Source organism: Aquila chrysaetos, chromosome 26, assembly GCF_900496995.4.
Source record: "Aquila chrysaetos chrysaetos chromosome 26, bAquChr1.4, whole genome shotgun sequence".
Taxonomy (NCBI): domain Eukaryota; kingdom Metazoa; phylum Chordata; class Aves; order Accipitriformes; family Accipitridae; genus Aquila; species Aquila chrysaetos.
The window spans coordinates 15595219-15618785 of record NC_044029.1 but is presented as its reverse complement, the minus strand read 5'-3'; the positions used below and the strand labels follow the sequence as shown (position 1 = coordinate 15618785).

The 23567-nt window shown below is 41.6% G+C and overlaps 2 protein-coding genes across 35 annotated transcripts in view; both read right to left on the bottom strand.

The window, feature by feature from the left end:
* On the bottom strand, positions 1-15178 carry IL22 (interleukin 22). Its single transcript, XM_030002914.2, has 9 exons — positions 14262-15178; positions 9772-12643; positions 4661-4952; positions 2862-2952; positions 2525-2782; positions 1686-1751; positions 1446-1589; positions 1162-1227; positions 1-808 (listed from the first exon to the last, which is right to left on the bottom strand). The coding sequence occupies exons 5-9, from the start codon at positions 2726-2728 to the stop codon at positions 695-697; spliced, it is 594 nt and encodes a 197-aa protein (XP_029858774.1). The 5' UTR covers positions 2729-2782; positions 2862-2952; positions 4661-4952; positions 9772-12643; positions 14262-15178; the 3' UTR covers positions 1-694.
* Positions 15179-15189: 11 nt separating this feature from the next.
* MDM1 (Mdm1 nuclear protein) overlaps positions 15190-23567 on the bottom strand; it is a 74648-nt gene continuing 66270 nt past the window's right edge. For 33 of the 34 annotated variants that reach the window (XM_041120479.1, XM_041120494.1, XM_041120489.1 and 30 more), the window contains 6 exons: positions 22438-22716; positions 20574-20722; positions 20321-20451; positions 19114-19372; positions 17540-17608; positions 15190-15322 (listed from right to left, as the gene is read on the bottom strand). In XM_041120479.1, coding sequence (XP_040976413.1) covers positions 15216-15322; positions 17540-17608; positions 19114-19372; positions 20321-20451; positions 20574-20722; positions 22438-22716 — 994 coding nt within the window. In that variant the 3' untranslated portion in view covers positions 15190-15215. Of the gene's footprint in view, positions 15323-17539; positions 17609-19113; positions 19373-20320; positions 20452-20573; positions 20723-22437; positions 22717-23567 lie in introns of those variants that run through there. The other variant, XM_041120508.1, reaches the window with a different exon arrangement.

Here is a 23567-nt window from a genome sequence, read left to right as displayed (position 1 = left end):
TATTTGAGCACCAAAATATTTATTGCAATAAATTAGAGAGTAAGCATTTATAAAACAATCCATCTGCATATAAATATCACACAGCAGTTTTAATTTCATTGTTCACTTGAAACCCTCTGGTACAGCTTCATAAATACATTTCCTTGGATATTTTTCAATTAATCTATATAAATAAAAGTGCTGTATAATTATTACCTTAAAATAAGTTACCATTAAATATGAATGACAAAAAATATTTCTGAATTGGTCTGAAATACCAATTATTCAGGTAAAGGTCAGAAGGGGGCAACATATGCAAGAGAGATTTCAAAGTAAAAGGCTCAAAACATACTGGCTACGTATCACTGCCTACCTTGACCAAAGCTGATTCACAGGTGTCAAATCTCAGCATATAAAATACAGAAACGGTTTCTTTATTCCTATGGAGATGGGGAGGACAGGAGTGTGCCTTTGAAAATAACTAATGCCCTGTGTTGAAATGGATCTGCAAACACTGTCCTGGAGTTTTCATTTTCAAAGGCGGCAGCAATATGCATCCTGTCTGTGCCTACTTGGTTTGCTATTTTTGGCACAAGTGAAAAATATACTGCATGGGGGGGTGGGGGAGAGGGGTGCAGTTTCCATAATAGTTAATCAATTGGAGCATAGCAAGAGTTTTTTAGAGACATGTCTTCAAGCCTGATCTGAAATTCTTTCAGTTTGTCTTCTTGTTCCCTGCCTTCTTTGGGGCATCAGTACAGGCATTTTCTATGTAGTCAAACAGTAAATCCAGTTCTCCAATGGCTTTAGTCTTTCCATTCTCTCCCAACTAGAAAAGAGCAGAATGTAAGTTTTAGCATCTTGTTATTGCTCAGAAAATTGAAATTAGGCTTGTCGCAGAAACTGAATTGAGAACTTACTCTCCTTACTCTCTCAAGTAGTTCTGTTAGAGTCATTATATCATAAGACATAAACCAGCTCATTCAAATCTAGTCTAGCATATAGTTACCTGCAACTTGACTTCTGAAGGTTTAAATTACCATCTAATCCCCTCTTTAATGCCCCTGCAGGCTTCACCTCCTAAATAACCTCCAGAGTTCATTTCATAATTAGGTCAGCCTTAATCCAACTAAATGACTGGAGTTTGGAACTGCTCTTTTTAAGTGTTGGGAAAAAATTTACCTGTTTCATTTTGCTCTTCATTTCTTCCACGTTCTTTTCAATGTGCTCTTTGTGTCCTGAGCATTTCTAAAAAAAGAAAACACCCAGACATAACATTGGCAGCTGTATGCAACATTGTGCTTTTTTTTTTTTCACACCTTTCTATCAAGCTCGAGTCTGATATCTTTGATCTGAGGTTTCCTTTCATATCACTGCCTTTTGCCGCTGTTTGCAGCATTCTGAGATCCAGGAGCAGTGACAAGAGTCACAGCTCAGAGAAGGGAAAGAAACCCAACACTACTCACACATCTGCTCAGCTCTGAGGTCAGGGACGCCAAGAACTGTGCCACCTCCTCAGCGTACGGGTACTGGTCCTTGGCCTTGGTGAGGAGGACATCTTTCACTACAATCTCCGCAATCCTCTTCATCACGTAGCAGCGGTTGTTTTCCTACGTATGCAAGTGAGAGGTCACGTTAAATCACAGCAAGAGACCAAGGAGTGCTGCAGAAGGATGCAAAGAGCAGCCTCCCGGTGTAAGGCTTACCTTGACGTTAACATAGAGCTGCTGCCCAATGAGCCTGTTGTCCGTGTCTTCATCCAAGACCCTGGCCTGAGAGGAAAAAAAGGGAATGTCAGGTGGGGATGGGAACCCTACCTGAAAATTAATTATAAACCCTAAGGTTTTCATCAATAATAGTGCCGGTGAAACAAGGGAATGGACACCATAGACAGTGTGCTGCAGGTCGATAAGTTGGACATTGTGTCTGTTTCTCCCCTTAACTGGGTGACATTCAAGATCAGTATCACTGGAAAATAAATAAGCAGAAGTCTGAATTCCCGTCCCCCTCTTAAACATCAGATGTCGTAGCGGTTACGATGACTAAACCAGATGCCGCAGGTGGCCGACCTCACGGCGGCCCGCGGCGCTGCTGGGAGGTGCAGCGGCGCTCGACGGCGTAACCGGCAGCCCAGAAACCCGCCCGAGCGGAGCACCGTCAGACGCCCGAGGAGCTGCCTGGCCGCGGCTGGAGGACGAGCAGGCCCAGCTCCAAAGGGACCGGGCAAACGGAGAAATGTAAGCTCCTGTTTCGCATTGATCCAGTCTGATTCCAGCGGCCGCTGGAGAGAAGGAGCTGCGCTGTGCCGGGGGCTGCCGTTCCCGAGGGGAGGAGGAGGAGGAGAGGCAGCAGCTTCCCCCGGCTACACAACCAGCGGGCAACGGACCCGCTCCACGCGCCCAAGCTCTGCCTTACTGCAAACGCACGTTTTTTTTCTGGAGAAAGGCATGAGAAAGAGAGAGGAATGCCGAAGGCGAGAAGCCAGGGCTCTGGCAGAGGAGGAGATCCTCAGATCCTGCCATGAAGGACACGTGGGTTACCGTACCATTTTAGCCAAGGTGTAGGTGCGATTCCTGATGTAGGGCTGCTGGAAGTTGATTTTCCTGAGTCTGCAGGCATGATGGGTGCTAGAAGCCACCCCTGCCCCTTTCGGAGGCAGAGGGCTGGTGAGAAGAAGAGGGAGACAACAGCAGCAGCAGAAGAAGACCCATCCTGAGAAGCTCTTGGCCAAGGTCAGCAACGAGGCCATGGCTCACGATCCAAAGTCGTCCGTCCCAGGAGGTCGCAGCTACGGCACTCAGCACTGACGAGAGACAGCAGTGTTAGCATCAGGGAGAGTGGGCAAGGCAAAGGGAGAGAGGCACAAAGGCTGCAAGCCTTACCTTTGCTGTGATTCTTGATGTGCTCTGCAGGAGGTGAGGCACACCTTATATAGGGCCACCAACATCTCTCTCAGCTTTTTTTTTTTGGGTACTGGTGGTGAAATAAAAATGACATCAGCAAGTCTCTTACTTTCCAGTATCCTCTTCTGAGAACTACCTAACCACTACAAAACCCACAAATACAACTTCAAGGCCATTGTAATCTTTAGCTTCTTATAAAATAAACCAAATTTTAATGCAGGGCAAAGCAGGGGCTTTTACTGGGACAGGAATGCTGAATTCTTTTTGCATAAAAATATTTGAGAACTTTATCGGTTTGTGCCTCCTGTGCTGATTGTAACACACTAATTGGATTGGCAGTATGATGGCAGATAATGTAACTTCTATAAAGTTTTGTTCATCTTCTGTGGTAAAAGACTGGTGCTCCGCCGCTGCTGACTGGTATACACAAGTGGTCAGGCTGTACCAGACCCAAAGCACTGCCCACCTACGGTTCCTACCCTGCAAATACCCTTTCTCACACAGTGGCCTGCTGGAGTCACCGGCCATCTGCCCATCACTGTGCGATCATCTCGGAGAGATCGGAAACTGCGTAGGACCAACACCACATTTATCACATCCCTGATCTCCAGATTCCCGTTTTCCAAAAAATTACCCATATTCCAGGCTGTAACCGGGTGTAATGACCAGAGCTGTGGTCAGCTTATCCAGGTGACTTCCACGGTCCTGACCCTGTCCTGCTAACGTAAAGGCAGAGCTGCACCTTTAGTCTGAAATGTTACGCAGGGTGCTAAAGGGAAACTGTATTCCCTTTAGAGAGTAATTTGCAACCCAGTTGTAGACAGTGATGCATGAGGACGCAGAACTGGTACAAATGCAGACTCCTGGCTGTCTAATGCCCACAAAGCACACAGGTGACAAATGTCAGAAATTGGAGCGGGAAAACCGAGGCTCCAGTTCTGCCTCCGGGAGTCAACAGGGGCATCCCTGGGGCTGGGCTTCACCCTTCGTGGCTGAGGCTCTCGGGACAAGAGCCGTAATCAGCCTTACCCCGCGGGCTGAAACGCCCCGCTCTTTTCCTTACACCCGAAAGGAAGCCGTTAAAGGCTGGCTGTCGTCAATTTGCACGTTAGCCTCCCCTGAGGCATCCGCAGCACGAATTCGTCTCTCCGCGCCCCAGTCCTGCCTCAGTTGCCCTCGGATACCTGCCGCATCAGCTCTGCACAGGTCTGTGCCCTTGAAGCTGCAGCCCCTCAGCCTGGAGCCACCATCACCACGTCCCTTTCTGCGTCCCTCTCAGGGACCCATTCCCGTGCCCAGCCTTCAGGAGCATCCCGACCGCTGCAGGCAGCAGAAAGCACGGCGGGAGCCAGGATGTCGACAAGCTATTCGAGAACAGGTTTATAAACTCTTTTCCATAAATGTTTCATCTGCCAGGCTAATGGGCCCAGTGGGGGAACAGGTTAATGAGAAGATGGGAGGATGAGTTATACTTAGTCAAAAGACAGACATTAAAGACCAAACTGGGAGAAATCCAGACAGAGAGGCTGTTTTGTTTGATTGGCCTCCCCTGAAGTGCATTCCCATGAACTCCTCCCCAGGCGTTAAACACAGGCTGATAACCAAAGTCTGCTTCTAACTGAGGTTTCTCGCACTTCTCCACCAGCTCACCCAGCAGAACAGAAGTCCCAAACCCAGACCAAAAGCTGTGAATGGGCATTCAGACTCTCCCTGGTCGAGACTCCCCGTCCTCCTGCCCTGCTGGCAGATCCCACCTCTCCATCCCTTTGGCCGCTTACCCTTGTCAGACACGGATCCAGCTTGCCTGACTTCTTCTTGTGGCTCCAGTCCCATGGAAAGGGTTCATGACCTGAGTAAGTAGGTGCTGTGCCACTCGCATCCGTTCAAACCACTGCAAGGAGCCCACCTGGTCCCAAGCTTCCCACACCTCCTGATGGATATTTGAACAACATCAGGCAGATGGATGAGGAAATTGATGCTGCATCTTTCTTCTGCCCTCTTTTATGTAGTCATTACAGGATCCTTTCTGTCTGTCTGCTCTAGTGTTGGAAACCATACACTGGGACATACCTATTTTCATAGAAAATGTTAAATTAGACTTGATAAGGCTCTCTTTCTCCCATCTGTATTGTTAACCACCTCCCTCAGTCATACTACTTTTTGGCTGTTCCACGATGTCCTCCTTCTGAGCCTTTTAAAAAGCTTTGTTTCAACTGTTACATTTACCTCCCTACCTCTGGTATTCACCTCTATTTTCCAGACACTGAAATGCTGAAAAGCATATTATAAGTTCATTAATTCATATTTCACAAATTCTGTTTTTATGACATTCCTAAAGCCTTCACATTATTTAACCTTTTGTTTGCAGTTGTGAGTTATAATAACCTATTTTCCATCCCTCTAGCTTATTGTGAGTATGGTCCAGCCCAAAAATGAACGTTCAAAATCTCGCTGGACACTAATTTTAGCAGACTGTATGGTTCCTGTGCTCATCAGTCCACTCCTGGCCTCTTCCCAACCACCTTCCACGAGATGACTGCTGGTCCTGGATGTACCACTGAGTTATGGTGTAGCCACAGTCGTGGCTGCAGTTATTCCCTGTAACATGTCAAGAGACTTTCTTTGGAAGTGCCTCCCCTTCCCAGGGTCTGCTGCTACCGTTATGAGATTGCATTGAACAAGGATGTGACTAGTCACTGCTATCACCTCTTTTGACTAGCTCACCACACCCTGCATGGGAAATACACATTCAGCATTACATCCTATGGAAAGACGGGGTTAAAAACCTCTTACTCCAGTCCTCAGCTGAAGTCCAGAGAACGAGGAAGGAATCAGAAGGTTTTCTGCTACAGTTGAGGAAGAATTTCTCTTTCTTCTTGTTTGAGGAGGAAATAAAATAAACTTCTGAAAAATAAGGTCTTGAGCCAGCACTGAAGGTGAACCTCACAGAAATTGCTTAGACACCCCTCCCCAAACAGGCTGCTCTGAACTGTAGAGCTGACAGAAGAGATCAGTGGAAGGAAAGCTGCATTTAATTTAAAATGTGGTACCCTAGCTGAAACCACCACTGGTGGGTCTTACTTTGGGGAGAAAGAATAAAGTGGAAAAAACGCATCTGAAGAACGTGTCTTAAAAGAGCAGCCTTTCTCACTAATTCTTTCCTATGTTAACATTGTCAAGTATTCTAGCAAGTGGTATGGGAACTGGTAATTTAGTAATTGCTCTTTGAGCCTGAACTACTGATGTCTTATGATACATGATAGTACCAAGCTTTTCTTTATAAAACAATGTTCTTTTGAAAAGAAACAAGCAAACAAAAAGAACTCCAAAAAAGACCTCTTCAAGCTGAGGTAGGAGAGTTGGGGGGGAGAAGAGTGGGGGGAGGGAAGTAATTTTGCTTTTTAATTTTATGACTTTTTCTAGGTTTAATGATATTTTTAATGTTTAAGGCTAGTAACACTGTTTTAAATACAAAATTCTTACAAGAAAACATACCTGCTATGCTTTTAATTAAAAACAAGACCTCTGAAATTCTATAAAGTACCCTCTGCCTTCTTTTTAAGTATAATTAATTAAAAAAATAATTTTGAAATTGTTCACAGATCATATTTTCTCCCCAGTGCCATCCCAAGAGTTAAACGTCTATCTTATCACTGACCTCACCGATAAACTTTTAACGTGTAATTACATGGAGTTTCCCTAATTCATTAAGAAACCATAGCGGTTGAATATTCTCGACAATGACTTCTTGACCCATATTGAGGACAGAGGATTTTTTGAGGAGGACTGGAACTCTACATCATGTCTGCCTCAAAAGCCACAGACACTTCCTTCTTACTTTGAATGAGGCCACAGGTGAATAACCAATACTGTACTTTGACATTCAGCTGTTTTGCATCATCACGAGCACACTGGCATGCAGGAATTTTTTGAGCTTTAATACATTTTTCTATCAGCTAGGATTATACTGCATTACCAGAAACACCCTCAGGATCGGACACTGGGCTACAAACATTGTCAAGAGTAGGCATGTGGAAGAGTGAGCCTGTGTATCGTCCTCTTGGGACTTCTCCCTGGCGACGAAATTCTCCCCGCTTAACCATCTGTACAAATGGATCACAGGTCATATAATGCCTAAAACTGAACACGCTATCTATATGCAGACATCCTCAACTTTCAGGTCACACTCATCCTCTTCATTTTGCTCCAACTCATTTGTGAGCTAGTTCATTGCATTTTATCTCAGTTCTTCTCTGGTTTTGCCTAGACTTTCAAGCTTGAAAAGATTAAAGCAGACTTTAAAAATGTTTCAGCTCAAGCTCCAGTGGAGCCTTATTTTAGTCAGCTCTCTGCCCAGCAATGAAAACACCAGTAATGGAAGTTGATTTTTCTTTATAAAACTTGAAAATAAGCTTTTCTGTAATTCAGCCATTCATTATGAAAACATCCTAGTACACAGGCAAGTGTCTTCTGGGCATGATCATTAGGAGTGGCAGAAGGAATTCATTTTCTATGGAGGAAATTATAGCAACGCAGAGATTGGGAGTGGACAGATAGCATTTGACTGTCATATTTTTGCTTTTTTCACCATAGGTTTAATGTTGTGTAAGGGACTCTGAAACTTTTGGGAGGACGATTAGTAGTAGTATTAAAATTGCTTAGCCTGGGAGTGCTTGTTGACTTTGGAAAAGACTTGTGTCAGATCTCAGTACAGACACTGCTGACTCAGGCTTTTTGCAGAGGATGTGCGATTCACCTACCTCCCCTGACAGTAACACTTTTGTTACACAGTGAGTAACACATTTCCTCTGTCAGTAACACTTTTGCTTATATATCTGGTATTTCATCAAACATCTTTGTTTCTGACCTTCACTTGGTTGTTACATAATTTCTAGGTCTCCTAAGTATAAGATGCTATATAATAAACATAATAAAACTGGTATTTCATACCACAAAAAGTCTAAGTGGAAGGGAACTAATAGTTCATTGCGGTCACTGTTTTAAATGACATTCTAGGACAAAAAAAAAATTGGTTTAAATAATTTTATTCTCACCTCAGAAACATTCATGTAGTGGACATCCAACAGAAAGCCACCCAGAGACACGTTAAGACAACACTGTACAGCTGCTACCAACGTTATTACTGCTACCAGTGTTATTACTGCTACCCCAGGACCACTGATGTAACTTTTATTGCAGTGCCAGGAGGATTCAGTGTTTAATATGAAAACAAACAAACAAAAGAAAACCCATCAAAACCCAGTGTCAATGGAAGTGCAATAGATACTGCAATAGTCCAGTGGTCCTGCCTCTGCAGACAACTGCTGCCAATGTTAGTAAAGCATAAACAAAAGTTTTAATAAGACTTGCCGATAAGAGCTATCACTTATCACTGCAGACAGGAGAAAAGAGAATTCAGACCATCTCAGTGCACATTGCCTCATGCCACCAACAGCATCGCTATTAACCCTTCCACCAGATGGCTATTTCTTTTAATTCAGAGTGTAAAATCGTGCATGTATTATGAGACTCTGTCATTTTATATAGTGACCTACATATATCCAACTATGTCTGGTGAACAGTCAGATCAGGTGAACTGAAACTTCTGTGCTTCCTGTTAATGTGATGTGGTTGCACAGCAGTGACTCAGTGACATGGCAAAGTGGAATTACTGACATAGTGTATCTCAAAGAAAACCACTCTAACTGGGAACAGAATTTTGCAAGCTGGTTTATAATCCAGAATTCAGTGACAAACAGTTACTCAGATTAAGAAATAGGTCCAGCATTACGCACCTTCATTTACCAAGTATCATCAGTTTTATCGGGTAATGAATCCACACCACCTTGAGGATGTGTGGCCATTTTGACGGGAAGCAACATTATTTAAGGTGAAGTACTTGTGCCCAGACACTGCCCACACACCAGCACTTCCACCTAGGCTGTGAGCTCAGCATCATCTCCTGAAGGTGAGCCCTTGGCCGCTCAGTTATTCCGTATAACAGGGCTGCTAGAGAAGGAGGTGTTGGTTCCCATGTTGTTAACAGTAGTCTTCTATTTAGGATCCGTCCCCAGGAAGTCAATAGTCCATGTCCCAGCCCTTACCCAGCCGGAGGTTATACTATTGCGCATCTCCCAGGAGACCCTCCGAGTCAACAAGTTTCCTGTTGGAGTGGGACTATTGTCAAGAACATGAGATTTATGGGGCCAAAAGGAGACCAAACAAAATAGCTACAGCCTAGCAATTCGGATGCTGTTTTCCTGGGTTATCTGTTTTTAGCCACATGCCGTGTAAGCTAAAATACGTAAACAGGAGCCAGCTTCCCAGTGGAAACACGAAGAGTGCGCTCCTCACGAGAGCACTGTTCCGGGAACTCATGGACCCACTCCGGCTGGGGGGGGACACCGAGCCTCGGCAGGGTTCCACCAGCCCCACAAGAGACCTCAGGGTGAGAGCTGGGCACCCGGGCTCTCCAGAACAGGGTGCATCTGCAGATGCCTGTATGTGTGTGTCACACCAACTCAGCGACCAGAAAAGGACCCAAGAAAGAAGAAAACCAGAAGCACAGGCTTCCTGGATCCTGTCAGCCATTCCTGTTCTACTTCAAGTCTTGAAGTAGGTGCTTTGGAGACACCCCAGCACATGACATTATTAAATAGAGTCACCTTGAACAAAAACCTACTTTTTTAATGTATATACAGACACACATATGTATATACATACACAGACACACATACAGTATGTGTGTATATCAGATATAAACACAGTTTAAAGGAAAAGCTTCGAGACACACGCAAAACCTGCCCAGGTCACTGCCTTCCTCACCTCAGGAAAGGTAAGCTGGCATAAATGTGAATCAGTGACATTTACAAAGCTGATGCACACTTACCAGAAGACTTTATCAAGAGCTCTGAAGAAAGTGGGGAGTGAGAATCTTCAGTTGTCCTTTTCCCCTCTGTCGAAGAACTGTCTGCACTAAGGATGATTTGCTGCCAGGACTGTGGCCACCAAACTCCCCCTGCAACAAGCAAGCTCATACCAGCAAATGAGTGCTTTTGCTCTTATACTCTTATTCCAGCCCGATGAATGGAATAAACTGATCCAACAAAAGGCGTGTAAGCTGTAAACACTATCAGGCCTTGCTCGCCTTCCCAAAGGACTGCCAGTCTCCTGGTGAATCTCATGCGGTTCTCAGTCCTCCACCCTAACAAGACGCTGCAGGACCACCGAGCACCATCCGTCAGAGTTTCTCAGGGCTCTTCCTGAACGCAGCACGTTCAGCACGCTGAGTTCAGATCAACTAGGCATGGCCCAGTTGCTCCACAAGCTTCTCCAGAACGTAGACTGCAAAACAGAAACCTCGCAAGGTCAGTTCATATCTGACATGGATGAACTGTAGTAAATATCAAAATATTTAGGAAGCTCATTCACATTTTTTAACACAGACCTCCTGATGTCCTCCTTCAACACAATATTAAAGTCGAATCAAAAAGCAAAATAAAACTTGGATTTCTGTGAAACTGGAGTTTTCTGGTTAGCTACCATCTACTATCCACTCTCCAGCTTTCACTTTCGGTGTGATCACTGCTATGTGAGTAACACTTTCCCACCGGGTTTCAAGGCAGAGCAAAGCCTAAGAACTGACTGTGCTTCAAAGAGTTAACTGCAGCTCTACCGTCCCCCTCACTCTTCCCAAGGCTCCTGTCTGCAAAGGTTTGAATAACTGCTGGAATCAGGACATTAATTTAGGTCGCTTCACATGAAAATTACCGTTTGGCTTGTTTTCTTTATCACACATTCACATGCATGTGGATAATGGAACAACTTGGCTTCAGGCTACAGTAAAACTTGGTCAATGAGGGCACAGCAAAACTTCCACTTGCATCAGATAGCGATGGGGCTCTTTGCTGACAGATTTTACCAGACAGCAAGAACTGCTCTGACACCAGAACATTAGGTGCCAGCTCAGCCTTGCAGGAACAGGCAGATGTAATAAAGCAATATGGCATTATACAAATAAGCACACTCTAAATTGTTCAAAGAAGCTATGCTTCCTGCCCCATCTTCAAGTACTAGAAATTTGCTTGTCGAGTATTATGGATAGTATTTGGAAATCCCTTTTTCCTCCACTGCTATCTGCCAGAAAGCGATGACACCAAGAGTCAGATAAGAAAAACATCTTAGTACCTGGACTTGAAAAATTTGTGAGTGAAGGAGAAGGCTGGTGGCTGGTAAGTAACTTCGCTTCCTTTTACCCTTCTGCAACACACACTGGGCTTCAGGCTGTGGCCCTTAGGTTCAGGGGGAACTCAACTCAGGCTACCTGCAAGGCATCAGGGAAGGCAAACCTGTTTTCAGGAGGTTGTTACTCACTACATATGGATCCATATGAGCAATAAAGAAGACATATGGATCTATTCATTGAAAAAATCTGAAAAATCCCTATACAACAACATACCCATAGTGATTTAAGTATCACTGGAAGAGCACTGGGCAGCCTTGGGACTTAATCCACACTGTGTGTCCCAAAAACATGCCTTGTTGCCTACACTTTCCTTAAAAGCAATCTAGCTCTGATGGCTAAAGAAACTTTACTGCTTACATTTGTAAGGTTAACAACATTTATATACTTCACACTATGTTTCAGAACTCACCTCAGTATGTCATTAAAATTTGAAAGTAACAACAAAGTATTATTGCAAAACTAATGCATTTTAGCAGGATTTTTTTAGTAGGATGGGATTATCCACAACCCCAGATGTCCTTCCAAACTTTCCTGCAGAGATGGAAAGCCTCAAACAATTCTTCTCAAACTGTTCAATCCAGTGTTTCAGGGGTAATTTCAGCATTTGAAGTAGAGAAGGCTGATGCATCGTGAAAGGCACTGGAAACTGAGACTCTGAAAAGAAATGAAAGCCCAGAGCCATAAAGGGATGCAAGTGCCTAAATACTACCTTACTGCTACTGTAACCGTTTAGCTAAATCTTCAAAACCCTCCTCATGCCCAGGGGCATCCAAACCTCACTGGAGGAGTTGCCTAAGTGCTGAGAAAGGCGCTTCATCCCTCCTGGCAAAGTCATTCCACGACTGATTTGGCCAGAGAAAGGAGGAAGAGGATGCTAGAGTGAGCATAGCTTTGGGAATAGGGAGATCTTTGTTCCAACCCCTAGGTCACCAACCATTTTTATCCAAAAAAAGATTCAGTAGAAGAAACCGAGAGCTCGCTTCTCATTCTCGCAGACAGGCAACTGTCTTATTATCTGGCAAGATGGGAGGTTTTTGAGACATGACAGACTGGAATCAAGTCTGCTCTTTGTGGGCTTGCTGGGGGAATGCTTTATTGGCAGGAATACTGGGTAAAGGAAAGCCTTTTCCCAGCTGGCAGCAGTCAGTGAGAAAGAGCTGGCTTCTTTACTTGTACAGGGGGTTGAGAGCTGTGAACCCCCAGCAGTGAGATCCACTCAGCGGGTATACCCAACTTGGGAACAGCAGCTGAAAACATTTAATTCAACACTTTTTGACTGGGTCCATTATTAATGTGCTGGTTTTGTAAATCTTGACCTTAAGTCGACAAGATCCCAAAGCTGTTTATTCCTTAGATGCATCTCCTATTGGCAACTGCCTTCCTCCTTGTTTATCTACTTGGTGTCTCCAAGGCTTCTAAGATTTCCTTTGAAAACAATACACATTCACTGTACAGCACGCACTTGTAATTATTAATAAAGGGTGCACTTTTGAACCTTTTTTCCATGTTCAGCTTGCTGGAAAACACAACAGGAAACATGTTTGAAGGTTGGTCTGAAATATTCAACAAAACAAAACAAAAAACCCTCTTCAGCTAAATAAACAACAATAGCAGAAAGCAGGCATAAAGAATTTTACATCTGCCTTGAAGACTACAGAAGAGTACCCTTCAGAAGCTTTGCACTAGCATTACTCAAAAAGGGTATTTTGTCTACATTTCTCTTAAATACTTCTGTCCAATAGTAAATTAAATTAGAACATTTCAGGCAAAAGCTAAAATTTGTTCAGATAGAAAATAATGTCATGATGATGTGTGGGACACCAGGGGCTTCCATTTTCATCTCTAAATTGGGTTTGTACCCCCATGCAACAAAAATGTCTCCCTCCTTTACCACATCTGTTGTCTCCTTGGCAGAAATCAATATACACGTACCATACAGCACACATCTAACAAACTCAGAGCTACCCAGATGCACCAGACTCATGGTGCAATACTGTAAGAAAAATTGACACCTATGCTGTTATATCATCTATGACTTACAGGCCTCAAAATCAGGCCTGCACAAAAACTCTGACAGAGCTGTTGGATAGCCAGGAATCCCAGGCAAACCTAGAAAAACAAAAATAAAGCATCTAAAAAGAGGACACAGTTCATAAAACTCAAATTACAGGTACTACAGAGGAGAAGTAATGGATGATGAGAGCTCTTGGCCATGAGAACCACAAGAATGTGTTGAATTTGAAGAATGTAGACAGAAGACACACAAATTAACCCACCTGCAATACATTGTGGCAACATTCCTTCCTAAACAAAAATATTTCCATTTTTTAAGCCATTAAGTTTTCCAGTATAAAACTATCATTTTAGAGGAAAACTGGCAATTTTCATAAAGGCTGTTGCACACAAATACAGTTTCCCTTTCAGTAGGAACTTTCTGACCAATTATAACTTACATACTAAGTGCATGCCACAGAATAATCCCAGAAGTCCCCATGATAAAATAAAATACCTTGACTTGTTTCAAACAACTCCACTGGTAGGAAGCTACTGCAATGCATAACTTCTGGAAGAAGCGGACACTGTTTTCTAACATGGTCAGTGCTAGATAGCACTCACTCTTTAAATCAACACCTCATTTGTTGAGGACTGGCCCTTTGGGCACTGCAACCTTCCAGCCTGCATAGCATCCATCTAGTCTGGGTCACAATTCCAAGTATCAACATATCTAGCTTTAGTAACTTCTTCTTTCTAAAGCTGAGTTCCGAGGTAACATCTTGTCTTTCAAAAGTCCACAGATATTCCAGTTGAACAAGTGAAACACAGAACTAAACAGAGAAGAGCCAACATAATAGGCTCTACCAACTTATCTGGCATAACTTGAACAGAAACAAATCAACCAACCTCTTTTATTTTCAGTAATATGCATACATAATTGTGTACAAAATTGAAATGTAAGCAAATGTGTACAAAATTCAAATTGTTCTTGTATAAAATTTCCAAATGAAGTAGTATTAAAACTTGAAGCCACACACAAAGAACCAAACTGCCTGCTAGCCACCTATTTCCTCTACTTCATGTTAACTTGTTTGCATCACTTGGAAAGATAAAACAAGCTGTCAGCATAAATCACAAACCTTTTTCACTGTGACAATCGTAACAGTATGTTGGTCTCCCAGAAATGGGCAACTAGGAGGAGAGGTAATTAAAATGTCAAAGTCAAGAAAAAACATTCCTCTGAATTTACTTTAAGAGATCAACTACTCCTAAACACCTGAGTTTGAAGTGAGGATGTGGAAGGCCACTGTTTAAGGTGGCTGAGGTTGCTTTTTCTAGAAAAGTTGAAGTTAATACTAAACACGGGTCTTGCTCACAAAAAGACAAAAGTTCATGTCAGTACATCTCATGACTGCAGTACTGTACACACTGAACTCTAATAGTCATCCTGGCCAAAAAACTGTGGACAATGAACAAACCCTCACACTTAGTGTTCTTTTCTCAAACTCCTGTATGTTCCATGTTAGCTTCATTAAGAAATAATAAGATTTTTTTGGTAACAGGTTAAAAGCAGTAAGTAGTAAAAGTAACTTTTTGTTACAGCACTGTGTTGTACTGACAATTCATACAGTAACATAAACAAATATACCACAGTTGCCTTTAAGATAGGTTAAAATCAAGCAACTGAGATGTTTGGTGAACGATGGTGTTGCCCCTGAATACCGTCCCAGGTCATACCGCATGACTGCAGCAAAATACCTTGAAAAGTAACACACAGGTTGCATAAAAAAAAATAATTACCTCAGTTTCAAGAGGTGCCACTGTAAAAAAAAAATAAAATAAAACCCCATGTGGCTGTTGTGACATAGTGAATTAAGACATAACTCTCAGATATAAAGGACCTACACTTTCAACACTGGTTTAAATATTGAAATTTTAAATTGGGATGGCAAGTCCTAAAAGTTGGGCCATATTAGTGGTAAGTGAAAGGATGCTGCATGATATTTACAATCACCATTTTTTAAAATGTACACTACAAACTATAAAAAAGAAATAATTTTACAGAACAGTTTCTATACAACAGCTGGGAGAGATTATGTCTTGCCCCAGAAATCCTTCCTCTTCCGAGCTCGTTCCAGTATCTGAGACGCAAGTGAGCTAGATGCTGCCGAGCGAGCAGAAATCTGAGACAACCTGTCATCTGTGGGGAAAGCGACAAGGAAGATTAAATAGACATATTAAAGCACAGTTAACATTCATGGCAGACTTTGAAAGTGCAAATATTTTTATGCCCTCTTTCACAACGGATGCTAAAATAGTACCACAATACACTTCAGTTCTATTACTTGGTAACTGACATGCTGGAAAAGAATCTCACTAGAAAGCTACTAGGATGCTAAGGTAAGTTTAAGAGAGCTACATGCCCAACTCTTGACAAACTCCAGAATGAGATCCCTACTGTCACCTGGGAATTGCCCAATTCTCCAAGTCATCTCTACATTTACTCTCCTCAGAAATCGTTCCTCTGCCACTGAAGTCTGTACAGACTAGACTTTGATAATATATTCATGAAAGCAACCCACCTCTTCAAGCAGAGCGGACAACCGTAGAATAACACATAACTAAAACATCAGAACCTATGCTGCTGAAAGGGCCCTTCTGTGCCAAACCCAGCTAGTGTCCCCCAAGCTGTTAGAAGAAACGTGTCTTCTGAAGAAAACAGGATGTTTAACACAAAGACAACAAGAAGCATGCTTTAAAAATGTACTTTCGAAAGGTCTTCCTTTTGAATACAGGTCCACTTCATACCCAGCAGAACTCTTAAAATTAAGCAGCCTAGAATGCTGCTTCTCTGATAGAGCACAACATTATACTTCAACATCATTATTAAAATGTTGCTACAGCTCTGTCAAGATGCTCTCTATGAAAAATGACACCCATTCTCCTGCAATGGATTAAAAAGAACTGTATCACTACTTTCCAGCCCCCACTACCAACAAAAAAACCAGCAAAAAATTCCACAACTCAATCCAAACAGGACCTGTACTTTGTGTTTCAATTAACTTTTCAGCAGCATTTCTGAATTTTTGAAATACAGTGATCCAAACAGCCCATAACAGGCTCACACACTATGCGCAACAACTATATTCCCATGTATGAGAAAACTCCTAACTGCACTTCTGCAAACAGACATGTAATTGGATAACTCCCAGTTTTGTATGTATATGAACAAATACGGGCATAAGAAGTATCTGTAAGCTGGCACATTGCACCCATTTCTGAAAGCTCATATATCATTACTCAGCTCATAAGAAAAAAAAAAGAAACAGCAGTTACAGCATTTAGTCTGTGTGCAACACGCTTGTGGGAAGCTGCAGAGTACTATAGGATTTTGCATGTTTTATGTAGATACACAGATGCTTGGCTGAGCCATCTGCACAACCCACATATTTTCCAGCCAACTACAATGAGTAAAATAGAGAATCAGCCTGAACCTTGGTTAAAACCAAGGAGCAAACAAGTGTAAGGTGTACAGAAAAAAGCTTTTGGTTTCTCTGGGGTATACCTATAAATAAACTGCAATCAGATATAAGCTTGCTCTGCCCATATTCTAATCTGAACCAAACACAGATGACTGTGCCTAGCACAGCACCACACCAAGCTCAACCTCATACACCATGCTAAGAAACAATGTATAGCAGCTCAAGCTAAGGAGGCTACAGGGCCTTTGGTTGACTCACGCTAGTAAAAGAGTTTACTTGTGTCTGTCCACAAAAGGGCCAAGAAGATGCACTGGTGGACTGTGCCCTTGCTGCTCCCCCAGATTAACTTTACAGTAAACAGAAAAAAAGGCCAAACCAGCAATCAGAGTAACAGGATGCCATAAGTGCCCCTAATACACTGAGCAGAGGAACAGGTGTGAAAATTAAAGTCAGTAGAATCATTGCATGCTGCCTATCTGGTGCTGAAGTCTCACAAACAAAATCTTTTTCTTAAGATTTCTGGTACTTTTAAAGTTGCATCCAAAGTTACTGCAGCTGCAACCTGAGCTGTCATCATTTTGCAGTCTTCTTCTGTTGCTATCAACACAAAGGCTTAAAAAATGTGCAGGGAGGAAATTATTTTAGGTATGCAACTGAGCAAGCTATATTAACCATATTGAACCACAATGGTCTATTTAATTTTCAGCCGCATTTAATGTTTATTCATGCTAGAATATACCTTCATATTCATACTTCAGATTACTAGGATGAACATTTTCAAATTATTTTGATGAAACAATGCAGTAGTTATTCATGCAATCACATAAACCAGTATTACTTACTGCATTCAGAGACCTCTCACATTACTGCAAAAGTTAAAATTAATCTAGGTAATATACACATGATACACAACAATACTTTGGGACGAGAAATACCTTCATCATTATAGCTTCTTTCCTGAAGGGGTAACTGGAAAGATCTCATTTTGGGATTGCCAACATTCCCTAAGACAAAAAGTCAAAGGCACATTTTTGAATCATTTCAGACAGACAAAGGATAATATTTCATTTTAGAACGTTTAAAAAGGTTACAACATTATTTCCAAAACATGGGTCTTATAAATAGCAAACATACCAAAAACTCCATGAGATTCTTTCACTCTAAGCTGAGGTAAAATAAACTTACTTTACTCTATTCTTCTCAAGGCACCTATCTTTGGTATATAATAAAAGTTAGTGAACTGCACTTGAGGTGCAGAGCTAGAACACAGCACCAATTCTAACCTCTTTCCAAGGAAATTCTCTGGATTTCACCATCCCACTTAATCTGACAACTACTTGTTCCATTCCAGAATGGAAATACTACTGTAGTTTAGGTAATCTTTATAATTAAAGGACCAAGAATTGTGCAACCTTAAGCAACTACAGAAAGTCTTTCTGGAATGGAGACTTAAGCACATAAACTTTATTTTGACTAAGGGGTGAAGGATTCTTTTCTTTATCAAATTTATGCCCCCAGTAACCCTAAACATTGTTAAAAAAAATCTGTGAAATACTCCAGCACAAATTCCTCCTCTGCCAGGAAATGGCTTTTCTCAATATCCAATACATCTTTTATAGATGGCTTCTTTGTTTCTATATCCTGCAGAAATATTTAAGGAGCTTATCTCTCAGAAATCCACAACTCCTGCAAAATAATACCACACTGTAAAGGTCCTCAGTTACACACCTGTCGTGGTTTAACCCCAGCCAGCAGTGAGGCACCAGACAGCCACTCGCTCACTTCCCCCGGTCCCAGTGGGATGGGAAGGAGAATCAAAAAAAGAAGTAGAACTCATGGGTTGAGATAAGAGCAATTTAATAACTAAAGTAAAATAAAATATAATACTAACAATATAATCATAATGAAAAGGAATATAACAAAAAACAAAAAACAAAAAACAACCAAGAAAAGACAAGTGATGCACAATGCAACTGCTCACCACCTGCTGACCGATGCCCAAGCAGCAATCCGCCTCTCCCGGCCAACTCCCCCAGCTTATATACTGAGCACGACATTCTATGGTATGGAATATCCCTTTGGTTAGCTCAGGTCAGCTATCCTGGCCATGCTCCCTCCCTGCTTCTCATGCACCTGCTCGATGGCAGAGCATGGGAAACTGAAAAATCCTTAACTTAGGATAAGCGCTACTTAGCAACAACTAAAACATCAATGTGTTATCAACATTATTCTCACACTAAATCCAAAACACACTGTACCAGCTACTAAGAAGAAAATTAACTCTATCCCAGCCGAAACAAGGACAACACCGCTGTTGGTAATTCCAGATGGAAAAGTGTCACACCATCCAGTTGTAGCCTAAAGATTAAAAATTACCATTGTTCATGCTAAACCAAATTATTCTCATAATGAGTAAGTACTTATTGAAATTAATAAGGCAAAATTAGACAACGGTAGCCATTTCCATCCTGCAGCACTCTAACACAGCAAGTTAATACACAAAACCCACCATTATGCTGGAATTCTGGATCCTTGAGAGTCCCTTGAATACGACGAGAGGGACTCCAGCAAGGCACAGAGCAGCTTTTGGCTGACTTCAGCACAGGAGGTGTAGAGGAATGCTCTTGATGGGCTGAAGCAAGAGGAACTTGCTCATCAGAAACACTGTTAGGAGGCCACTGATCCTGCCTAAGTGGCAGAGGATCCAAAGTTCCCAGCCCAGCAGGTGGAGAGGTAAGGAGTGAAACAGCTTCCACTTCCACATCAGGCTAAAACACAATAGAAAGAAAAAAAAAATAACCAAAAAACACAAAAACCCAACATCTCATATACAGCCTTCCAGTACAGATCCTCACATATGCAGCAAACGTTAGCTTTACACTGTTACACTTCTCATGAGGATACTGGAAGAATAAGTATTTCAAGTTTGTGAGACAGCTTAAAGAAAATCTATTCCTAATAACAAGTGTTTAACATGGTCTGAAAGTAATCTAGTCAGGTCAAACCAAAAGCTTATTTTCTTCACAGCAAAAAACTGTGTTCTTAGATTTTAAACCAACATAACCAACTTCTCGGGCAAGTGTGTCTGCTTCTGTTACAGAACCTACTACAGAGGACATATGCAGTGAAATGCTAGCTACCTTTGTAGAACACTAAGTGCAACTTGACAAAAACCCCACAATTTTGAGAGGAAGACAGTTAAACAACTCCTAAATGTTTCTATTTTTCTTTTAGTAACTATGCAAGCTGCAAAGTAAAAGAAGCACAAAAGTAAAGGAAAGAGAGAATGAAACTATTATGGCACATTTACCTATCTTGTACATAGACACCCAACCTCTCCTTCTTGAACTTCTTTCAAGTGAAGGAATCTGGAGCTGTGCCCTGTGTCAGTGGCAAGCTACAGTAACATTAATGGGGAAATCGACAGCTCTTGATAACAACTGGTTTTGTTTTTTTTTTTAAAAACAGATCCTGTGCATTTAGCAGAAAAAGACAAAATAGAGCTCATCCAATCTCACTCCAATAGTCTCAACTCCTTTGCTTGATTCCCCCCCCAAATTATTTATTCAGACATTGGCCTTTTTTAGTCATAGATGCTGAGAATTTTAGAACAGTAAATGACTACTCAGGAACAAGATTTATTAAATAAATTATTCACAATTACTTAAAAAGCACATTCCTAAAATGCATAATGGTAAGTCTCTTTCCTGGCTCACCTGGAAGGACCTTCTTTTGGAAGCGTCTTTTGCACCTTGCTTAGCTGAAGAAAGGTCTGTTCCTAAACCTCGTGTTCTCTGCTGTGAAGATGAAGACTTGAATTTAGGAGGAGACACTAGAACCGCACCTCCTATTGTAGTGAAGAAGATGAAAAATGCTTTATTACCTTAAATAACCTAATAAATTAATTCATATGTGTCTTTTTTTTCTTTCATTCTTGAAATACTGCTTTGCATTTAAAAGTCTTTTTACCAACAGTTGGGGTAGTGAGATCATGATGAGTCCTCTGAGCTCCACCAAGCGCTCTCAGCTTTGGAGTAGGAAGCCTGCCGCCTGTCCTCGAGGATACAGAAGAAGAATTTGACACAGCTGCAGAAGAATTCAATACTAAGGCATTCTCACTGCAAAAAAAATGAGCAATGATTAAAGGATTAGCTAAGGACTGAGAAGCCTTGCACTCAAGCTTTCTGTTCCTAATACATTCCTACAATGAAGCCTAAGGCAAGACAGTTAGGGCCATAAAACACCAACAGCCTGTAGCTAAAACATCTGCTTGGAATGGGGAGTCCTGGATTCCAGCCCTTGAGCCTCAGTTTCTGTATTTATTTTTTTTTTATTTAACTGGATAAAATACATAAACAGTCTCAAGCTGCAAATTCAGGCTCCCTCTGTCCCAAGACACGTTGAATGTATTGCTGCACAGTAGCAGAGACTCAACAGGAGGGCTGGAAAGAGTACTCACCCAGAAAAACTTTGAATGTGGTTGCCACCTTAGAGGTGGGAATGTGGGTTTGACTCTTTTCAGTCGACGTGATGGAACTGAAACCAAGTATCCCACATTTATGTAACCACTCTAGCCCCCAGGTTATTAAATAAATCAGCGTCACCACTTCTGTCTTCCTCCAGATGCATTTCAAAAGGACGTGGTGGCATACCCACACTGTGCAAGGAACCTGATCCTGTCAGTGCATGCTAGACATGCTCTGAGGACATCTAGGCAAAGAATGCGTCATTTCTAGCTCTCAAGCAGGCTTAGATAACATGCAAGTATTAAGCTGCTCTGCACAGCCAAGTCCAGAGCGTATCTCAGCACACACACAACCACATTGCAGGATGACAGAAAATCTTCTGTGTCAATCAGAGATACATTTATAAACTAGATCACCTCTAGAATCAGACAGAAACTTAAGAATGTTTTCAGGATGATGGTTTCAAAAGCCTGCATTTAATTTCTATTTGAGTCTAGCATCTCAATCTTTCTTTGCCTGGGTTTGCATATAGGATATTACCCCCAAAGGAGACAATTACAATTCCTTACCTTTGATTCGTGCTGCAAGACCAAAGGTAAAACCCAATGAGAAATACAAAACGCTTAGATGGTATGGTAACAAGGGCCAAAGTTATTCAGATTTAAGTATCTATCAAACTAAAACATTGTTCTACCAAAAAAAGTATGCAGAACTTGCACAGTAAAAAGCCTGAGACTTCTGTAACTAGATATAATTTGGATCTTTCAACTGCCAATTACAGTACTATGCACATACTGAATTTCTCTCTCATTATTTCTACACCTTTTTCCCACCTGTGCTCAGTAACATAATCAACAGTAACTAGTGGATGCTAGTTATTTTTTCCCTCCCGTCCTTCATCTTTGCACATGAATTTTTTTTAAGAAAAAAAAGATGCTAAGTACAAGATCAGCATGTATTCTATCCTTTCAGTCCTATCAATCCTATGCTGTCAATTTGAAGGAAATTGTGAGCTTTAATTTTCACTACAGGTGGCTGCTGTGTAATGAACAGCCTGTTCTGAGAGGCCCATACTGCAAAATATATAGTTTTGGAACAAAAAAATCAGAATTGTTCATGCTTCTACAAACTTCTGTCTTGCAAGTTAGAAATCCCGTATTCTTAATGGTAGATCCATTTCCATCAACCACCTCAGTATCTTGAACTTTCTCATTCTTTCTAATACCGTTAAACACAAAGTAGTCTCACACCAACTTATATTCTCTTAAGTAAATCTGATTTTAAAACAAAAATTAGTTAATCTACAGATTTCCTAGATGTTAGAGGAAAAAATTATATGTATACACCACAAAAACGTTCAGTTTTACCCTTCAATTTTCTTATCTTCATTGGCATCTTTATTGTTTTCTTCTAATTGCTGAGCCACAACTGCAGCCTGTTCATCTTGGTTTTTTTCCTCTTCTGTTGATTGCCGGTTCTCCCTTTCTTCAGTACCTTCTTGTTCACCCCAAACTAAACGCCTTTTGACTGGAACAGTTAAAGGATCTGACGTGTCTTTCTTCTCAGTGCTGTCCTGGTGTGGCTGTTCTCTGGAGCCAGGTTGCTGCAGCATTTTGGGGCTTGGTGCAGTCTCTTTTTCAGAAACTCTAGGTAACAAAGAAAGCAGTGTTTCATACCACTAATTTGCACAATTTACACATGTCTATGTGGAACACATTCATCCAGTTCAGTCCTTTGCCAAAAGTACAGCTCAGATATTAAAAAGTGGTACAGTTGACGTGATGAATGGTTAAATTTCCACTGAAGTTTTAACTGATGTTTAAGCACAACCCATTTTCAAACTAGATTCTATGAAAACTCCTTCTGGATCACCATTTCCAAAAATGAAATGTAAAATTAGGGCTTTATTTCCAATTTAAACAACAAGTTCGATTATCAGAAGTGCTCAAAAAATAACTAGTTCTGTGCATACAGACTGTCTGATGGCACAATTTTGAAAGCCAAACAGTTCAGAAGACTCCTCTTTAGGCACAACTTTTGAAAGTCTTAAACTTTCAACTGCTCACGGAAATCAGTGCAAATTAGCCCAGTGCACAGAAATGAGATCAGCAAGAGGATCTGTATTTCACAGGCAAAAACCAAACTAGTAAACCAAAAAATTTACACCATGCTTAATATCACACATTATAGTGTAATAAATACTCTTTTACATGTCAACCCCCAATCCTTATTAGAGCTACAGTCATACAAATGGGTAGATCTCTCCCACACACACAAGCAGTGCACATACAGCAGTCTAAGTGGACTGCAGACAGAGGCATCCAAGGCACTGTTTTTAAATATCAGATCTCAGAGAAGACACAAACGGTGCTTTTTTTTCTCCTTGCTTCAGCAATAGCTGTCTGTACATTTTACAAAAACGCTAATTCTGAATTTTCCTAGCAAGGGATTTAATATCTGATGGCCTTCAAAGAAAGGAGAAAATGGTTGTACACCA